We start from the raw sequence: 19469 nt of genomic DNA on the forward strand, positions 1-19469 counted from the left end.
TCTCCAATCCCTGGATCGTATTATGAAAACTACCGCTATAACGATTCACTGTTAAGCAGTTTATTTTGCCAGTAGGATGTTCCCCCCAAAGGTGAGCTGTATGTTCCCTGCCACAGAGAATCCAAAGAACCTGTTTTTCCTCTGAGTGATCATAAACATTTTAAAATGTACTCTTGCCCATTCCCAGCAACTTGCAAAGGTGCTTCGTGCTGTTCACGTACTGAATTCCAGAAACGGAGCGAGCAGAAGGCGGAGCTTACAGGTGGGACGGATGAGACTACAGACAAGAGCTCAGGAAAAGACCACACGGACGCACAGTGAAACACAACTACCACTTTATTGTTCGATGACTGTAGCACACAATTGTCCATGTGCTCCAGGACGCGTCTGGCTCTGACACACACCAAGGATGGCTCCGCGACTGATGCGGGGAACGTGATCTGAGCCACACACTTCCCCGGTCATGTTTTTCCAACAATCACAAAAACAAACCACTTTTCTCCACGGAACGTGGCGCGACAAATTACCTCAAACCAAAGTAATTCTTCACTTGTAACAGTGTGTACCAGCCAGGCCACAGAACAGCACAGAACACGAGGGGCCGGGCTTCCCTCTACAAACCACAAGGCAGCTCGTGAACACCGGACACACGCGTACATTTCACTGTAACTGAGCTGACAGCTGCCCAAAGCCAACCAGGTCAGATTTGGACTTAGGGGTACAAACACTGTAATGAACTTTCATTTCATATATACGTTACTCTACTTCTCTTGTTAAATCAGCTATTGTTCCCAGTTTAGACATTGCTTTTATGAGTTAAGGAGTTATGATGGAAGAAATCAGTCAAGTGACTTCACATTTCAATGCAGCATTAAATATGTTCACAATGGTATATTTTACTCCACGTTGACTTTTCTTATTTGGTTCAAGCATTTCTTAACTATTCACAACTTGTGTTCTAAATCTGGGAAATATTGAAGTTACAAGCACTCATGTACTTTCGTGAGGATGTGAACTTAGACCAACAGATGGCACGATGAGTATATAAACCTGAAGCGGCAATTACAATCTCAGATGACTTTAACACCAAGGAACTCTGCAGAGATCAGGGTTAGCCAGGATGCTAAAGTGATAGGGTTCACTCTCCTAAAACATGCGTCATGTCGTCCAGGACGGACTCGAGCACAGCCTGGGTTTTTAATCAGAGTGGAGCATTCGGTTCCAGTGCAGCACAGCGAGAGGACAGAATAACAACAAGGAACGTAAGAGAAACGATGGAAGAGGCAACAGAGCTCAGTTCCTCCAACACTGAATATAGCCAACTTGCACTTTTTAAATACGTAATACTTTCTACTTTCTAGGTAAACCTTGCCTTGGCTGTCTCCTCAGAGCCAAGATACCTTTAGTTTGGTCTAGGCTAAAAAAGAATTTTAAGCATATGCACAACTTATTGGTCAAATTCACGTGCCAGCTCTAACAGGAATTTTAAAAGTAAAAAGCAAGATATCAAAGGACTTTATGTGATGCTTTCCCCTGGAAGAGTTACACAGGCAGCTAGAGAAAAAGGGAGCAGATACAGGATCTTGGCAGGCCCCTTCTATTTTAGGTTTAATGCTGGTTATAACAACCAGGCAAAACCCGCGTCCTGATGGCGATCGGCAAGCCACGCTGCGAAGCGTGCGATCTTGCCTGGTCCCTCTCCAACGGCAGGTGGTTTTCAGTGTTTTCAGATCCCTACACTTACAGGCTGTAGCTGTAATTATTCTAAAACATTTGTTCTAATTAAACATGGGGAATAGTAACCTCAGCAGTGTTTTAGATAAAGGCACAGGCCAATTCTTAATGTAAATATAGTGCCTTTTAAAATATTGACTGAGGTTTCCCATGGATATAAAAGTTCAAGTGACAAAAGAAGATGGAATTTATAAGAAAGGGGTGCCATGATGTATTATAAACAGCAATATAACATTTTATACTCATCCTGCCTGTTTTCGCCAACCCCTCATCACTCCTCTTGTATATCAAGCATGGCCAAACGGCAAATGCCTTTGACGCCCAATGAGATTTCACTTTTGTCATTGCCTTTTTTTTTTTTTTTTTTGCGGTACGCGGGCCTCTCACTGTTGTGGCCTCTCCCGTTGCGGAGCACAGGCTCCGGACACGCAGGCCCAGCGGCCATGGCTCACGGGCCCAGCCGCTCCGCGGCATGTGGGATCTTCCCGGACCGGGCCACGAACCCGCGTCCCCTGCATCGGCAGGCGGACTCTCAACCACTGCGCCACCAGGGAAGCCCTGTCATTGCCTTTTTAATGCCTGGCATATATGAAGAGCCAAAACAGAACCGAATGTTAAGGTTCTTTCCATTTTCTCCCAAAAAGAATCTCAAGGTAAGAATATTTTAAAACATTAAGTAGTTCTGTAATCAGTAAGCATTCCATTCTAAATGTGTCATTTTCAACGAATTTGGAAGGCAGAGATGAACTGAAGAGCCATTAAGCCAGTCATAAGTGCCAGGATTAGACATTTCTTCACTTCGCTAACTGCAGGGCGAACATATTGCTTAGAGTACATATGATCTTTGACGTTTGTGCTATTTCGGCCCATTTGCAAAAGTCAGCAGGCCATTCTGAGGTTGGCAAAAGTTAGAATTATTTAATAGAATGTGCTTTTAAGTGAAATTTTATTATCCCAAAAGGATTCAAATCCAATGGGAAACAGAATCTTCACTGAAAAGCCAAGAAGCAAAATTATCAACAAAATCAAATTCCAGGATTTTTCTATGAAAATCTCAGAGAAGCGTGATAAAGAGGTCTTTGTATACCTACTAAACCTAGGACTTTTAGGTGTCCTTTTATCACGAAAAAGCCTAGAAACACATAGAATCTGAGTGCTGATAAGAGCGAAGTTCAAGTTTCTTGGGTAATCTTGTGTTCCTGAGATGACAATACTTTCGAAACTCTAGCTCTAGAAATTTAGACAAGAACTATCAAATCTGAGCACACCAGGATAGACTTTCAGAGATTTTCATGGGGATTCTTATCAAAGGCTATCCCTGAGACATGCAAGGGTAGTGAAAATGTAATTCTCTGAGTACAAAAAAATATAACTTATAAAATCAATTTGATCTCTTCACTTCTCCCTTTAAAGAAATTACTAAAATAAAAAGATTTATTATTATAGTCTAAACTCTTCTGTTCTACTTTATTTAAAAAAAAAATTATTTTCTTTAGGGAGAGGCCAGGCACGGGCGGGATGCTTTCACATACATTCTCTCTCCCAATACTTCTCTTAAAAGATCACTTCTTTAAAGGTACAGAAATAAAAATAGACTTCTTACAATTATAACAAACTTAGTGGGATGACAAAATAGTTGCATTTTAAAGAATGCAACTGCAATTCTTCAGTTTTGGAAACTATGTAACATGAAAAAGTTAAGCAATGGAATGGAATCCTCAAATGATGAGAACTTTTAAAGAATGCAATAACCATTTTGTACTTTTGGAAAATGTGATATGAAAAACAAATCCAAAATACCTCTCTATGTAAATGAAAGCTCAAGCCATAGTAATTCAAAATTAAAATGATTTACATAATCTACTATACTTTGTGTTTTTTTAGTAATTAACCTTCCTGAGGCTGATTTTGTTCTCCTTGGTGTTTGCTTAACTAAAGTGCTTAATAAAATTTCTACAGAATATATTACCCTCTTCATAGATGAATATTATTTTCAACTACAATCTGACAAAAATCTAACTACATTTAATTATGCCTGATTAATCCAAATGTCACTGAGAGATTTATAGAACAGAGAAATATTTTTCAGGTTAAATTCATCCTCTTTTCCACCGCAAGCTTCCTGGATCCACTATTACCACAAATCTACTACTCATTTCTCTAACGTTAAAAAAAAATCCCACCAAAAATATTGCCAATAGTCCAAACTGGACGGTGGGACTCCAGGTATCAACTCTACTGCTTATCCTTTTCAAGAGATGTGCAGACTCCATCAAAGACTGAAGTCACCACTTCAAACTGGGAAGTGAGCCACCCCTGCAGAGTCTGGCAGTGGTGGAGGGAAAAGGATACAGAGAGGGGAAGTCAAATACTATTACGGATTTATTAAACGCTGCGAGGATATGAATGCGAGATAAGGGGTGGGCTTTCTTTTAATGCAGGCACTTAACTGCATCAGACATTTGTTTGGAGGCTTTCAGTAGTGATGCCCTAAGGTGCTTTCATTTATATGCAAATAAGTCAATTTAAAGGATGACAAATCGGCTCTACTTATGGGAATAATTCAACTCATCCCCTCTCCTGCTCCAGCACTCGGCTCTACCCTCCCTGGGACCAGCCAAGCAGGTGTCAGAAAACCGAGTGTCCTCCCCGGCTTTGCTGCTGCCTCCGAGGGAGCAGTACCACCACCGAGAGCCACCTGTGTCCCAACATGAGTAGCTGCCCGCGTCCGGCTCCACTGACCCCATCACTGGGATCATGGGCAATTCAAGTCCAGGTTTTATAAACAGATGAAAGAAAAGGCAGAAACAATGGTTTCTCAAGGATTCTGTGACCTCGATATTGCTGTCATTTTATTTTCTTCATTTTGGGGGTTGAACACAGCTAATGCCAACCTACGGACTTGAGAGGGAAGTCGCCTCGGCTAAGCCTTTCCTCCACGTCTCAAACCAGTTCGCAAGCGTTCACGTCCTCCTGACAAGCAGCTCTTTTCACTCCAGCATCATCAGCCAGAAGCTGGAATTGGGAAGATTTGGTTTCAATCATGATTTCTGAAGTTCTACAAAGACACATCTGGAAGCTGCTCTGATTGCATTTTCGTTACGAGGAAGCAGCAGCCCACACCATTCAGTGCAATGTGACGATCAAAGCTGGCTCCTCTCACCTTACCACGTTGCCCCGCAAAGGGCTCAGCCGGCTCCTGGACCCAAAGTCACAGCGCCCCGCGGAGCCAGGCCCAGAAGGCGGCCTCTCCACATGCAGATGAACAGATACAAAGGAGACAAGAACTCAGGGCTCACCAATGCTTCCTCGTCCAAGGAACCCATCCATCCGTGACAATGAAAACAACAGTTACAGGGTTCGGTGCCTCCACCACCACTCATCCTTTGCAACCCCCTTCCCGCCTTTATTTTTCTCCCAACTGTACTAGAAACTTTCCTCGTTGAGTGTCTCGTCTGATCCCCCAGCCCGAACGTGAGCCCCGCGGGGCCAGGACTTCCGTCTGCTGTCATCACTGCCACGTGCCCAGCCCTGGGCACTTCTAGCGCGCTGCAGATGCTCGCTATTATTTAAACGGAGGAATGAACACGGCTTTCCTTTCCACAACTCCTCTGTCTGCCACCTTCACTTCTTCCGTCCCTCACACATGGACACGTGTTCCATTGTGCACTTCACACCAGGATGGAACCAGGGCCAACACTCTGACCTGAGGGGAAGGCACTGCACAGGGTGGAGTTAGATGCACTGAGCGAGGCTGTCACCCCTGCTCCTTGATCACTGTGCTCGGCTCTGAAGGTGAGGAAAGTGTGCCCAGTGGAATACGCTGCCCACTGAGGAAAGGAGGCTTCAATCCTACAAATAGGCGAAATAGAACCCCCAATCTGTGATCCCCCTATAAATGCACTTTTGAAATGTCAGTTTGTGTGACAGGAGGTCCCAGACCTACAAACCATCTCAAGGTATATTCATGAATATCAGCAATCATCCTGATGAGGACTTGACTCCTTTCTGTTTCTTAATGAACCACATTTTAAGACGGGCTGATGAAAAGACAGGTAAGAAAACCTGTGTCACAGTAAAGCTCTCACGGGGTCACCACCCTCCGTTGGGCAGCTCAACTAGTAACCTGTCAGTAAAAAATAGTTTAAACTTCTCCTGATAATTCTGATTATGTACTAGTTTGAAATATTCCATCATATTTAATTAACTAATAAATCACTGTCAATGGCTGGTAACTTTTTAAGTTCATGAAAATGTCACATGCCCCCTGTTTTCAAACCAGAAGGTACTGATCTCTCTAATCAATGGACCAGGAACCCAAGTTAAAAGTTATCTTTCCACAAAGAACAATAAACAAAAACCCTGTATTAAGTTATGAATGGTGCTTTCCTACTAGCGATATTGGTTCCATCTGTTGACTAACATATAGCTTATGATTAGGAAGGACATTATCTTCAAAGTCAAATGTTTAGGCAGCTGGACTGCTGGGAAGATGGCAGAGTAAATTCATGTTTATATAAGTGCTCCTGCCTTTCAACACATACATCCAAAAGCTGAAAAAGAAGCTGTCTATGGGGAAACTAATAAAAGCCACCACCCCATACCGAGGACTCCAGGAGAGTGTCTGACAACCAAGCTGCGGACTAATCAGAGGAGGGTTCTCGAAGCTGTCAAGCAGGCCACAGTTGCTGGGCAGTTGTTGAGAGCGTTCCAAAGGACTCTACCAATCAGAAATAAAGCCTGGTGGCGGTCAAGACAAGCTGAGGGCACGCTGCGTGGGCACGTTTCCCGAAGCAAAAACTAGGAGGGGAGGTTGACATCTCAGGTGCGCCGTTTGTGTGCAGAGGAGAGAAACAGTAACTCTGGAGCCAAACACACAAATACTGACTACGTATAACCCAGCAGAGCAGAGGGACGAACCCACCACACTCCTGCTGGGGCGACGTCTAATGGACATGGGGAAACTCGAGGGCAATCCTCTCCCCCATTGGGACCCAGCACCCCCCACCCCAGGGCGAAGGATTCAACAGTGTCCACGGAAGGCACTCCAAGGAGGCTTTGCTTCACTCCTCCTTCCCCCGCGTCCAGATAGCAGAACGGAAAACAAAGACAGCCTCTGCCATTACATTCCGTCAATATCCAGCCTTACAGTTCAGGGGCGCAGGTGATCAAATGCTTCTCACTTGAAAAAGGAGAAGTCAAGGAGGATTTATCCACACTCTTCTCGGCAGACAGAAATGGTCCCATGCAAAGACCAACAAATAAGCAGAAAAAAGCCATCACGATACTTCTGCAACAAGAAAAAAGCAAAATAACACAAAAGGAATGAAAGAAGCAAAACACAGAAAAATGCACTCTGGAAACAGAATCATTTCAGAATCCACGAAAACAGAGTTCAGCTTCCCAAGCAACGAAAAAAAGGAGTCAAAGAGGAAAACACAATGAGAGAAAAAGCTGGCAGAGCTAAGGAAAGACACAGAGGGGAAAAAAAGAAAAGAAAACTGCAGCAGAAGTGAAAGCCACATGGCAAGCACTGGGGCCCAGAATCAATACCACAGAAAACAGAATCAGTGAAATGCGAGGTTAAGACCTGAGGGAAAAAATCACACAGCAGGAAGAAAGACAAGGAGACCAAAAGCAATCAAAGGAAAGATAAATGTGAAGGACAGAGAACAGAGAGTCAATATAGGGGCAGATCGTTGAACAAGAGAGCCGATAAACCGGTAAGAAACGCAGAAAGGCCCGAATGTCAATGTCTGATGCTCACTGAGGACCAGAAAAAGCCAACAGATAACTCTTGGCCCCGAGACACACTCGAATGAAGTTACTGCATTTCAAGGATAAACAGGAAATCACAAGTACTCAGGGCAAACAAGCAGTTCATCTACAAAAGGGGAAGAAAAATCTGTCTGGACTCAGCCCTCTCAGACCCACCACACACTAGAAGACAACAGAGTGATGTCTCCAAAGAACTGAGGGGAAAAAGACGTGATCCAAGAATCTGAGAGACAGCCAAGTTACTGTTCATAAAAGACGGCAACAGAAAGGCATCTGTAACTATGCGAGAAAATCCAACTGAAACTGTAATCCAGTCCACCGAGAGATAAAAGCATCGACTCTCGAATGTGGAGTCATTGTATGAGAAGGCTGGCAGTGAGCACTGAGTTCATTCAAACATAGAATTAAGTCTAAATAACTCCAGTAATTACCAACAGTTATACACTTTAAAGTCGGCTGCCTTTCTAGGTGACAGCCGCCAAATCCATTCGATTATCTCCACTAACTATGCCAAGATGAAAACACACAAAAGAAAACCTCTCCTGAATGAAATTCTCTGACACTACAGAAAAATTTTGGTTTATACCTTACACTTGAGGGTTAATATACCCAAGAAATTCCTCAAAAAAGAGATAATGCTAATTACCTGGGGCATCGCTGAGAGCATGGACCTAGGAACAAGAAGACCCAACTACTCACTTTGGTTCTTCCACGCCACCGTGGCAAACCACTGAACTGCTTTGGAACTCATATGAAAAAGAGAGATAATACCTGCATGGTCCACCACGTGGCATTGGAAGGATCAAATAGGATGCTGTATGCGAAAGTTCTCTGGAATCTACAAGCAAGGGTATAAAACCATGTCACCTGATTGGATGGCAAGAACCCACTATATTAAGGAGTCAAAATCAGTCATTCAGAGACAAAGAAAGGATCAGATGGCTCCCATGGATCCATCACTACTTCCTTCCTCTTGTTTCTCTCCATTTTCAAGTCACCTCTTAGCACTATAAAAAGGAAATTCAGTACTTCCACAGCTCACAGCTCCTGACCTGAATTATTTTTAATTTGGAAACAAAGACAGTTACCCACCATCCAAGGTAAATGTCTGTCAATCTCCATTCACTAATTCAGCTAATACTCATTAAGCACCTACTATGTTCCAGGTCCTACTTCAAATAGTAGACACTGTCCCCAAATACTTAAAATAAAGTTGAATAAATGAGAGGGAAATGCAGGGTAATTTGGGAGGACTAAACAAGTTTAGCTGAAAGACGGTTAATGTCTATGTACTTTACAACACGTAGAAATGTGACCAGATACATAGAGACAAAGCACAGCAACCAGCCAGAGGGATGCACCTAGGTTCAGGGAATGATGTACGGCCATCAGGAAGGATAAATTGATACTTGGGGCAGCTAAATTGTGTGAATGCAAGATATTCTGAAACTCTTCTGATGGTTGCTTCGGAAGCAAAGTTAATTTCTCAATGCAGAAAACAAAGACAGGTGAGGCAAGATTGTCCCGGTGTCAGATGGATATGAGTAAGCCAAAACGTGTATCAGCAGAGGACTACCAGTTAAGTCATTAAAACACTGAAAGAAATCTTTACTTTTGAAAAAGACCTAAAAAGGGAGGAAGATCATAAGGCTTTTTTCACATCAGCTTTTCCATCTGCAACCTTTACATGGAGCTTGGGGTGAGGGCATATCAATCAATGGGAATTCCTCAAGCACACAGAACAAAGCAGGAGGGAACACTCCGGAATCTGCTGCCTCCTTCCCTTACAGCACATCACAAGTGAAAGTGTAAAGGGCTATGGTTGGAAATGCAGGCCAAGTAAGATACTGATAGATGATCTGAAACTTAGAAGAAAGCTGGAGTCTTTAAAAATAAAGGGCTATTATTTTTACATCTTTATACTACAAGGAAACAATCATATGGAACAGCCCCATTTCCAAGACACTGACTCAGTCTTCAGGAAACAGACCTCCATACGGACCACCTCATCACCCGTATCTTGGAAGTACGTCGGTCTTTTTCTTACCTAATTATGAGTCCCCTGATGAGAGCCTTCGAAGGATGGGAGAGATGAGGTCTTTCTAAAGATGAAGGAACTAATCATGAGCTCAGGTAACATGATAAAATGAAAGAATATCAGAGTTGGTGGAACTAAGAGAAACAGAGGGGACATCAAGCCAAGCGCAGCTGGTCAGCGCACAACTCCACCCAGGGAAAAACTGTGACTAAAGGAGGAGGAATACTTTACAAGTGACAGCTCTGAACTCAGTGAATTCAATACTTAAACACTGGATGGGAACATTTTTATGGATGTTAAAAGAGAGCAGAAGTCAAGGTAGATCATAAATATACGAAAAATTACAGTGAAGAGAAACACATCCTGTGGAGCTTTATAACTTGTGAATTTTAATCTGGACTCTCAGCTTCCGTTTCTAAGAGTAAATACAACATGGCTCCTCTTTCCTCACCTCAAGTCCTCTGCCAAGTCCATCTTCCAGCAAAAAATAAACTATGCTGAAAATCAGATAGACAATTCTAAAACCGGCTAAACTTCATGAAAATATAAATTATGAAGACCTGGGGCATTTTTCAAAATAAACTAGAAAGAACTTTTCCCTTCGGTCTATTTTACAACTAGTAAAGTGCATCACATAGGGACTTAGAAAACTACAAAGGAATATAACATGACAAAAGGACAGTATTCAGAGGTAAAACTGTTACATAAGCATAAAAATTCCACTTCCCACTCTTTACGAACTTGATAACGACCAGAAGGTAGACTTTCACTTAAGATCTTTGAAACCAAGCAGTTAAGTGAAAAATTCCAAGACAACTTTTGGAATGCTTTAATTGACAGAATGGAAGTATACAAATGAATTTCAAAATAAAACCTATGCGTCCAAGAGGAAGATCTAACACGAAAGTACCCATACCTCACAATGAGAATCCGGTCAGATGGAAGAAGGCCAAAGTCTAAATCAGAGAGTGAGGAGGGATGCATAAGAGAAAGGAAGGGCCCAGGGACCGAATTATCAAGACATGCTAAGCTGACGTCCTCAACTTCCGGACTCCCCAGGCCTTAGCTGGTGGTTTGGGACAAACACGGTATTTGGTCACAAAGAGCAACAGTAGAGATCGGCTGTATCTGCAGTGGGGAGGGAGCTGAGAAATCTGGGGAGACTGTAGACACTCTATGATAACGAGGACAGAGGTATGAGGACGTGAGTGCTAACGAGGTTCTGTGTCCCCTTATGACAGGCGCCAACCAAACCACGGCAACGTACTACGAAAAATGACTCAAGTTACTACTTTAGTGGAAGATCTGAAGTAGCTACAGGAAACTTCTGTGGAAAAGGTCCACCTCATACAGAGAGCAAATACACATTCAAACACTGGATTAACTATAGTGCCACACGCAGAGTAGGTGGAGGAAAGGAGTTCTTTCTGGGTGACTTGCAGAAGACCATCTTTTCTTCATGGAGAGGACCGAAGCATTCAGTTCTTTACAAAGTTCTGTTAGTCTTGAACTTGTCCCTACAAAGAAAATAATGGGAATATCCACAGTGAGTTTATGAGGACAACCTTCTCTATTTTACGCGAGACTTATTCAGAGCATTTAGTTACAGTGATGATGCAAAAACGCGTGCCTTATCTCAGAATTATTCTCTATGGTTACTACAGAAAATGAATTACCATTTAATGACTTATATATACTTTAAAAGAGTTCTTTCCTCTCAGTTAAAAACCTGATTAGAAATGAGGAATCACTGCTAATGGGTATGGGGTTTCTTCGGGGGATGGTGAATATGTTCTGAAATTAGACAGTGGGTGAGGATCACACAACTCTGTGAATATACCAAAAGCCACTGAATTTGTACACTTTAAAAGGCTGCATTATATCTCAGTAAGGCTGTAATTAAAAATCTGCTTAGGAAATAAATTTTCTTAGGATTTCTCTTTCCCCTAGTGAATTTACCATTCCTACTAAATACTTTCCCAAGGTGGCCACCAATTATGCTATTTGTATAACTGAAATATCAGGCTAACCATTTTAAAATCTTAAAAATTGCTTTCTGCTAAAATTTGTCTAAGATATTAGAAATGAAGGCTCATACTTAGCAGTATACAACCTCCTAAACTATTTAAAGTTTTAAGTAGACTTTTTAAAAAAATTTATTTATTTATTTTTGGCTGCATTGGGTCTTTGTTGCTGCGTGTGGGCTTTCTCTAGTTGCGGCAAGCGCATGCTTCTCATTGCGGTGGTTTCTCTTGTTGTGGAGCACGGGCTCTAGGTGCGCGGCTTCAATAGCTGTGGCTTGAGGGCTCTAGGGCGCAGGCTCAGTAGTTGTGGCGCACGGGCTTAGTTGTTCTGCGGCATGCGGGATCTTCCCAGACCAGGGCTTGAACCCATGTCCCCTGCATTAGCAGGCGGATTCTTAACCACTGTGCCACCGGGGAAGCCCTAAACAGCCTTTAAAACAATATTCAACAAAGGCCATCTTTTAACAATCCAAATGGACCTTAATGTTTATAAAGACTGCTTATGCGCTACTCAAATAACTCCCCCTACCGGAGCCATAGCTGGAATTAACTGCTCACACTGATGCCCAACATGCTACTTGACTTACATACGGACTGAAAATGGAATCAAGGGAAACTGATCCACGGGTTTCAAGCTAATTTAGCTTAATCTCCGCCAGGGATGGTGTGCGTATGTGTCTACACACACCTGTGTGTACACTCACACTCACGTGCACAAACCAAACTCCTGTAGATTTCATCATTTGAGGTGAGTGACCAGTCCGGCAATATTGCACAGAGGTCCATCACAAGACGTCCGTAGAAAAGAATAAACATCAATATAGATAGCCTTTATATCATTCATCAGAAAAGACCAATGCTACTATAAAGGTACAAAATCACAAAGCTATATAAACTCTATTTGCATACAAATACCTTTCTGTTGCACTATGTTAGGAATCAAGGTTTTCAGAGTAAGAGGAAATATATACAATTAAAATATAATAGCGAGGGACTTCCCTGGTGACGCAGTGGTTAAGGATCCGCCTGCCAGTGCAGGGGACACGGGTTCGAGTCCTGGTCCGGGAAGATCCCACGTGCCGCGGAGCAACTAAGCCCGTGCGACACAACTACTGAGCCCACGTGCCACAACTACTGAAGCTTGAGCGCCTAGAGCCCGTGCTCCACAACAAGAGAAGCCACTGCAATGAGAAGCCCATGCACTATAACAAAGAGTAGCCCCCGCTTGCCGCAACTAGAGAAAGCCCGCATGCAGCAACGAAGACCCAACACAGCCCAAAAATAAATAAATAATTAATTAAAAAATATTAGCGAGAAACATTACAATGTTAAAATCGAATAAAAATATCAATATGATCTTATAAAAGATATGTATTTTATAGTTCTGCCCAGAAAAGGGGACTAGAAAAGGTATAATGTACACCTCCAACACCCAGATTAGGGTCTCTAATACCCATTAAAAGGAAACAGGAGTCCTTGAGGAAAATGGCTGATTCTAGGCAAAGTGTAAGATAAGCCTAAGACATCATCTTGGGCCAGAAAGCAAGGAAGCTTTCAAAGATGAATACGGTTTTATCAATGGAACACAAAGGATCTGGCTCAAAATAGCTTCCAGTGGCCAAAGGTGTGCCAGTTTTAGCATCAAAAAGATGGCCACTACATGCAATGACATAGGTGAACCTCACAGAAAGCCAGACACAAAAAGAGCACACACTATATCTTCCTTTTGTTTTAAGTTCAAGCAGTGAGAGAGTCAGACACAGTGATAGGTGATAGAGTTGGAATAATTGTTACATGGTAAGGAGGGAAAAAGGAGGAGAGTCTGACTAGAAAGCAGCCTTTTCACGTGCTGGAAATACAGGTGTAAAAATTCATTAAGTTACAAACTTAAGATCTGAACACTTTTTATATATATGTTAAATATTGACTGAAACATATCAAAGCAATAAAAATCTACAACATCCGTAATAATACTTAAAAAAGAGAAAGCCAGAAACTCATTGGTCAAATTTAAGGTGGTTTTTAACTCAACTTCTTACCTTGAAAATCGGTAATTAAAGGGAAAGACTGAAATGCTTATCCTGCCTTGCCAGGAGGGACTGTACTTCAAAAGGTACCTAAATGACCTTAGTTGTTGAGGAAGAACTTTATAGGAGAATGTCAGCTAATAATTGCCAAAGGAATGATACTAACAAAAAAAGAACTCATCATTTTATAAACATTAATAAAGTTACTGATTAAGGCCAAAGTTATCAGCTGGTGCTAAAAACCATTAGGTGATGGTTGCATGGTGCCGAAATAACATGACAAAATAACAGTACGCAGATTACTTTCTGGTTGAGAAGGGAAAATTAACTATACTATGGAGGGATCAGACGGTCATCACCTGAATTACGGTCAGTCTTAACATTACTAATGGTGGATCAACCAGACATCATGGGTCTCAGAGTGTAATTCTGCAAGAGTATTTATGAAATATTCTAGCAAAAAAATGCTCCACTGAGCCTTTAGATGAACTTCCAGTTTATGGGAGATACAGGGAAAGAGGGACAAATTAAATAAAACTTCAAAGACAAAATCAAACAAATCAAGGTGGGACATTTTTGCAGGACAACTGGTATGGTCCAACAACAAAAGACTGTTCTAGATTAAAAATAGCTTGAGACCTACTCAGATGTGTTATGTGGTCTTGGAACTGATTTGTTGTTTGGACAAATCAGGGGAATTTTCATGATGAAAATGTATTGACATGGAAAGGTGGAGATGGTTAAATGAAATAAAACTAGGTTGTACAATAGTATGAAAAGTATGATCTCATTTGGGGAAAAATACACATACATGTATACAAACAGCAAAATAGCTGGAAGAACACAGATAAAGCTCTAAGAATGGTAATCTCTGGGTTATGGGAATACAGCAGTTTCTCTTTTTTTCTTTTTTTGCTTTTTTATATTTCCTAATTTTTTACAATGTTCATATACTGCTTTTCTATTACTAAAAGGTTACTTGAAATTAAACAAATAATCAGAACCCTTACTCTTGCTAGCAGAGTTGGAGCTTAAAGGTAGTCAGAAGAAAAAGAAAACTGGAAACCAAAGACTGGATTATTGTCCTTATTACCACAAAGTAGTGAAACTTGTTATTCTGTGATTGATAATTTTCCTCTTTTTCATTTTTTTTATTGCGGTAAATTGTACATAAAATTTACCACCTGGTTAAGATGGTAAAAAAAATGTTTTATTAAGTGTACAGTCCAGTGGCATTAAGTACATTCACAGTGTTGTACCACCATTACCACCATCCATCTCCAGAGCTTTTTCATCTTTCTCCACTGAAACTCTGTCCTCGTGAAACACTAAATTCGCCTTCCCCCTACTCCCCAGCCCTGGCAACCACCATCCTACTTTGTCTCTAGGTGCCTCACGTAAGTGGAATCATACAATACTTGTCCTTTTGGATCCCGCTTATTTTACTTAGCATAATGACTTCAAGGTTTATCTATATTGTAGCATGTCAGAACTTTATTCCTTTTAAAGGCTGAATAATAATACTCTGTTAGATGGATAAACCACATTTTGTTTACCTTGATTGATAACTTTAACTTCTTTATTTTTCCAGTTTCAACCCACCTACAGACTTCCTCTAAACATTCTTCTGTGAATTCTATGGATGATGACAAATTACAAATTAATTCCTTTTTAAAGAAGATTCATGGCAGGATAAACCCTGCTTACTGCTTTTGATACCTCCACAGGGCAAGGACTCCTAGAACATCAAGGCCTCTATTGGAATTGCTACTCTGGCTACCCAATTCTTGCTATCCTTCCTGTCTGGGGTGAAAAAGCTACTCCATCCTTTCTTTAGGGATCACTTTGCTTTTCCAGTGATAAAACCACAAAGATGTGGCTGAAAATATCAATCGTCTGGCTGGTACACACCGGAGAAAAATCAGATACTTTATAATAGAAAGAAAAGTGGTAAATTACTGTTTCGCCTTGTATTTGGAAGCATCCCTGGGTTCACTGCTGGGATTGCTCCAATCGTCAGCTTCAGGTGTGGTCTTGTAATGGCGCCATGCGGACTTATTAAAAACTGGAAGTCTCTCAAATGATTCACTTGAAAGAGCCTAAGGAAAAACAAAAATAGACACCGAAGGTCCATAGTGTCATCTTGCTCACATGAAATACTGACCCAAATTTTATTATTTAAAACATTAGAAACCTTATTAATATATATATTTTTAGAGTTATATTAAAATTACAGTCTAAGTAAGTTACTTAGACTGATCAGGATGAAATTAAAGCTTTTCTATGAAAGTACTGGTTTCATGAAAAACCAGTACTGAAGTACACATGAGCAAAACAAAAACTATTTTAGTTCAGTTAATACTGATGTGAGATATTCAATTGTTTTGACTATATGGTCTTAGACCAAACACTACTGTTCACTGGGCAACTGTTCTCCCAGAGGGCCCTGAAGAAATAGTTTCATACACAGTAGATGTATAAATATAAGCTCATAAAGTGATATCAAATAGCATATCATTTATATGCATTGGCATCTAAGATACACACTCAAAATAACTGGTTATCTTATCATATAACATATAACACACTAAGCAGCTGTTAAAAGGATGAGCCAGTTCGGTATGAACTGATATGGAAAGATCTCCAAGATATGTTGGAAAGTTAAAAAAAAGCAAAGTGCTAAAATAATCATTTGTGTGGAAAAAAATCAGATTTCCCCCCATACTTTTATCAATGCAGAATCAACTTCCATGAGGCTCCACATGAAACCGGCATCCATGGTCACCCCTGGGAAAGAGAACCAGGTGGCTCTGGGCCACTGATGGGAGAGACTTAGTTCTCCCTTTTGTAGCTTTAAAATTTTGTACTATGTGCCCATATTACATATTCAAAAAATACTCCAACTATTCTAGAGTTTAGAAGTAAATAAAAGTCTGACTCCACCAATGAATGAGAAAACTTGTTTTACAGAGAACTTTGTTATTCGATCAGACTTTTAGGTAACCATATTATGAGCACTGAATTCTTGCAACTTTGGGAAAGCCGGCAAGTTTCTAAAACAAAAGACTACAAGAATTCAGTTTACGAAAACCTGTCTCCTTTTAGATTAGTCCTTTCAATGGGTATACGATTTTAAAAAAAATCACAACTTAGAATTATGGTTTTAAAAATCAATATTTAAATTTTTACCTCTCCATGTTTCCTATTTTGCTATATCTGAGCATAAAATCAAGGGTAGGACATAACTTGGTTTTCACGTAAAACTGGAGTAAATCCGAGCTGAATATAGGAGATGATATAGTGCTATCCTCCATTAGTTATTAGAACTTATAGCTTTAAAAAGTAAAGATGCCTTCATATAACAGAAATAAAATGCAGTACCTTCAAATAAATGACAGCATCAGTACCCACGCCTTCCATAGAATAGAGTTTTAGATCTCCCTGAAAATATCTAGCATACAGACGAGAAATTGGCAAGCCGTAACCAAATCCAGCCTACCGAGAAAAGAAAATTAATACGGTGAGACGGGCACGAAACGCTAACACATCGAGTCTGAGGACCATCTGCAAGATTATAATAAATTCTTGCTTCATATTTAAAGCAAATAAATTATTGATCCAAACTTTACCATGATGTATATGCTCATCTATGGCAAACAATCTGTTTTCACCCTGCAAAAATACTTCTCACATGTTTGGAAAAGAACAGAAATACTCCGATTTTGGACTAAGGCTTTTTGAACGTTTTAAAGCAAATTGTTAGCATTGTTAAATCCCAAATCAAGTGGAATTTGAACCAGAAACCAAAGTAAACCACATCATTCCAAAGTTCCACTATGATTTCTTTGCTCAATTAAATTGAGCAGCACGGGAGTTGAAATCTAACCGTACCAAGGCTAACACAATGAAAAGAAAACAATCTCCTAAGAGCTACTTCCTAAGGCTCTGAGAACGCTGCAATATTTTGACATGTGGTAGTCCATATATTCTTAGAGACAAGAAAACAATTCCAGTACCCTCCTATACCTCTATGTCATAGAACCCTGACTGTCAGTAACAGGTTGTTGGGGGAAGAAAAAAAAGGTCTCCGATATTGATAGGAATAATTGAGACTAATTTCCAACACTCTGGGGTGGAGGGGAAGGGGCTGTTCCTCAAGCTTCGACCCCTCTGATTAAGTCCACCGACAGGGTGTCAAAGGATCAACAGGAGTTGTCTGGGAGGACATTTCCGAAAAAGAAATGCGTGTGTCACGGCACAGAGCTGTAACATAGTAAGGTGTTTGATGAAGAAGTTAACGTTTCCTAGTAGTACATACCCACACGCCCACTTAAAAGCTGAGGAGACTTGACTAACTGGGAGAGATGCTAGTGGAAGCATTTCTTCAAATGGAGAGCCACCAGGCACACTGGAAAGAATACAGACATGGCCAGTGGCAGCTTGACGATAATGAGCTCAATGACCTTGGGCAAACCAGTAACCTCATTTCCTCATCTATAAAATGGGAGGTGGGATGCACATTTTTTAGAGTGTCATTTTTGCTCAGTGTCATTTAAAAAAAAAGATGACATCACAGCTGTCCTCAAGATGCTATCCTGAGACCTGTAACAGACGATCCATACTCCTTTTAAACAATTGCAGAAGGTTCTAGATTTGCCTGTAGCGTCTCTTTTTCTTTTGACATTTATTTAAGTAGGTACCAGAAACTGGTCAAGGCAATGGCCTTCAAAATTGATCTTTCAAGAATTTTCTGGAATCCTATGTAAGCGACTTCCTCTCCGTTTTCAATATGCAGTGTTAACAAACCCTGTCTAGAATAAATGATGTTAAGTGTTGGATTTTATTCATACATATAAAATATAATCTTACGTGCTCGTCAGTCAGGTACAACTTGAAAATGAAAATTTACACTCTGAACCATTTTGCAGACTGACAGATATGTTGCTGTGCTTAATGACAAAGGGTTCAGTTGTTGTTTGTCAATTAGAAACACTCAGCCGGGGGAAGAAAGTGTGGCCCTACCAGGATCTAAATGCTGCCATGGTAACCAGAGGCTTTCCTCACTTCCTGAAGGTTATTTCCACAGTGAGACAGAAAGGGCTCTGAAAATGCATACGCCACCTATATGTTTCCTGCATATATAAAAAATTTAATGTGTTCGTAATTTAACACTTTAATTATATAAACAAATTTGGCGGGGGAAGTTCAAAGGCCCTGGGTGATTTGGGCCTCTATGGTATGCAGCGCCAAAGTGCCCAGGGCCAGCTGCAGCCAGACACGCTGTGCTGTTCCCTGCTCACCTGCTATTACACTTCCACCCCCTCCAAGGGGAGTGCCAGGTGGTAAATGGTGCTCCAGAAGCAGTCTTAACCACAGGGAAATATTTTTTCTCTGTATTGGGGAGGTAAGTACTCAGCTCTGAGTGTTTCTTAGACACAAATTAGAGAAGAAATCTGAGTCCAAAAGAGTCATAAAGAAAGCAGCAGTGGCATAAAATTCTCCCTCCTTCAAACCATGCGGGAAACATACAAATGCAACAAGGCTAATGCGACAACCCGGGGAAAGAGCCAGCTCTGTCCCTTCTCTAGCGAATGGTGTTTCCTCTAGCAGCGGTTTCAGAGGCTTACCAGCGGCGCGGCTCTCGTAGGCTCCAGGCTAGGTCTCGGAGCAGTTGAATACATGTAGTTAAAAAGACGATCTATTTTTCGTAGTGGGACCCCACCACCTAGGTCACTTATCTGTAATGTACAAAATGTGAAAAGGAAGAAAAACAAGAAGAAGTCATCAATCTATACTTAGCAGGAGGCAAGGAGTTCATTAAATAAAGTACATACTAGATTACTCTAAACCGTGCAAGGACTTGAACCC

General features: G+C 41.1%; 1 protein-coding gene across 2 annotated transcripts in view; it reads right to left on the reverse strand.

Moving 5' to 3' along the window:
* Positions 1-318: 318 nt before the first annotated feature.
* Positions 319-19469, reverse strand: part of PDK3 (pyruvate dehydrogenase kinase 3) — a 128132-nt gene continuing 108981 nt past the window's right edge. For both annotated transcript variants that reach the window (XM_060292127.2, XM_030851299.2), the window contains exons 9-12: positions 19229-19339; positions 16983-17096; positions 15561-15700; positions 319-11067 (exon numbers count right to left, since the gene is read on the reverse strand). In XM_060292127.2, the coding sequence (XP_060148110.1) occupies positions 11037-11067; positions 15561-15700; positions 16983-17096; positions 19229-19339 (396 nt within the window). In that variant the 3' untranslated portion in view covers positions 319-11036. The remainder of the gene's footprint in view (positions 11068-15560; positions 15701-16982; positions 17097-19228; positions 19340-19469) is intronic.

Source organism: Globicephala melas, chromosome X (genome assembly GCF_963455315.2).
Source record: "Globicephala melas chromosome X, mGloMel1.2, whole genome shotgun sequence".
NCBI lineage: Eukaryota > Metazoa > Chordata > Mammalia > Artiodactyla > Delphinidae > Globicephala > Globicephala melas.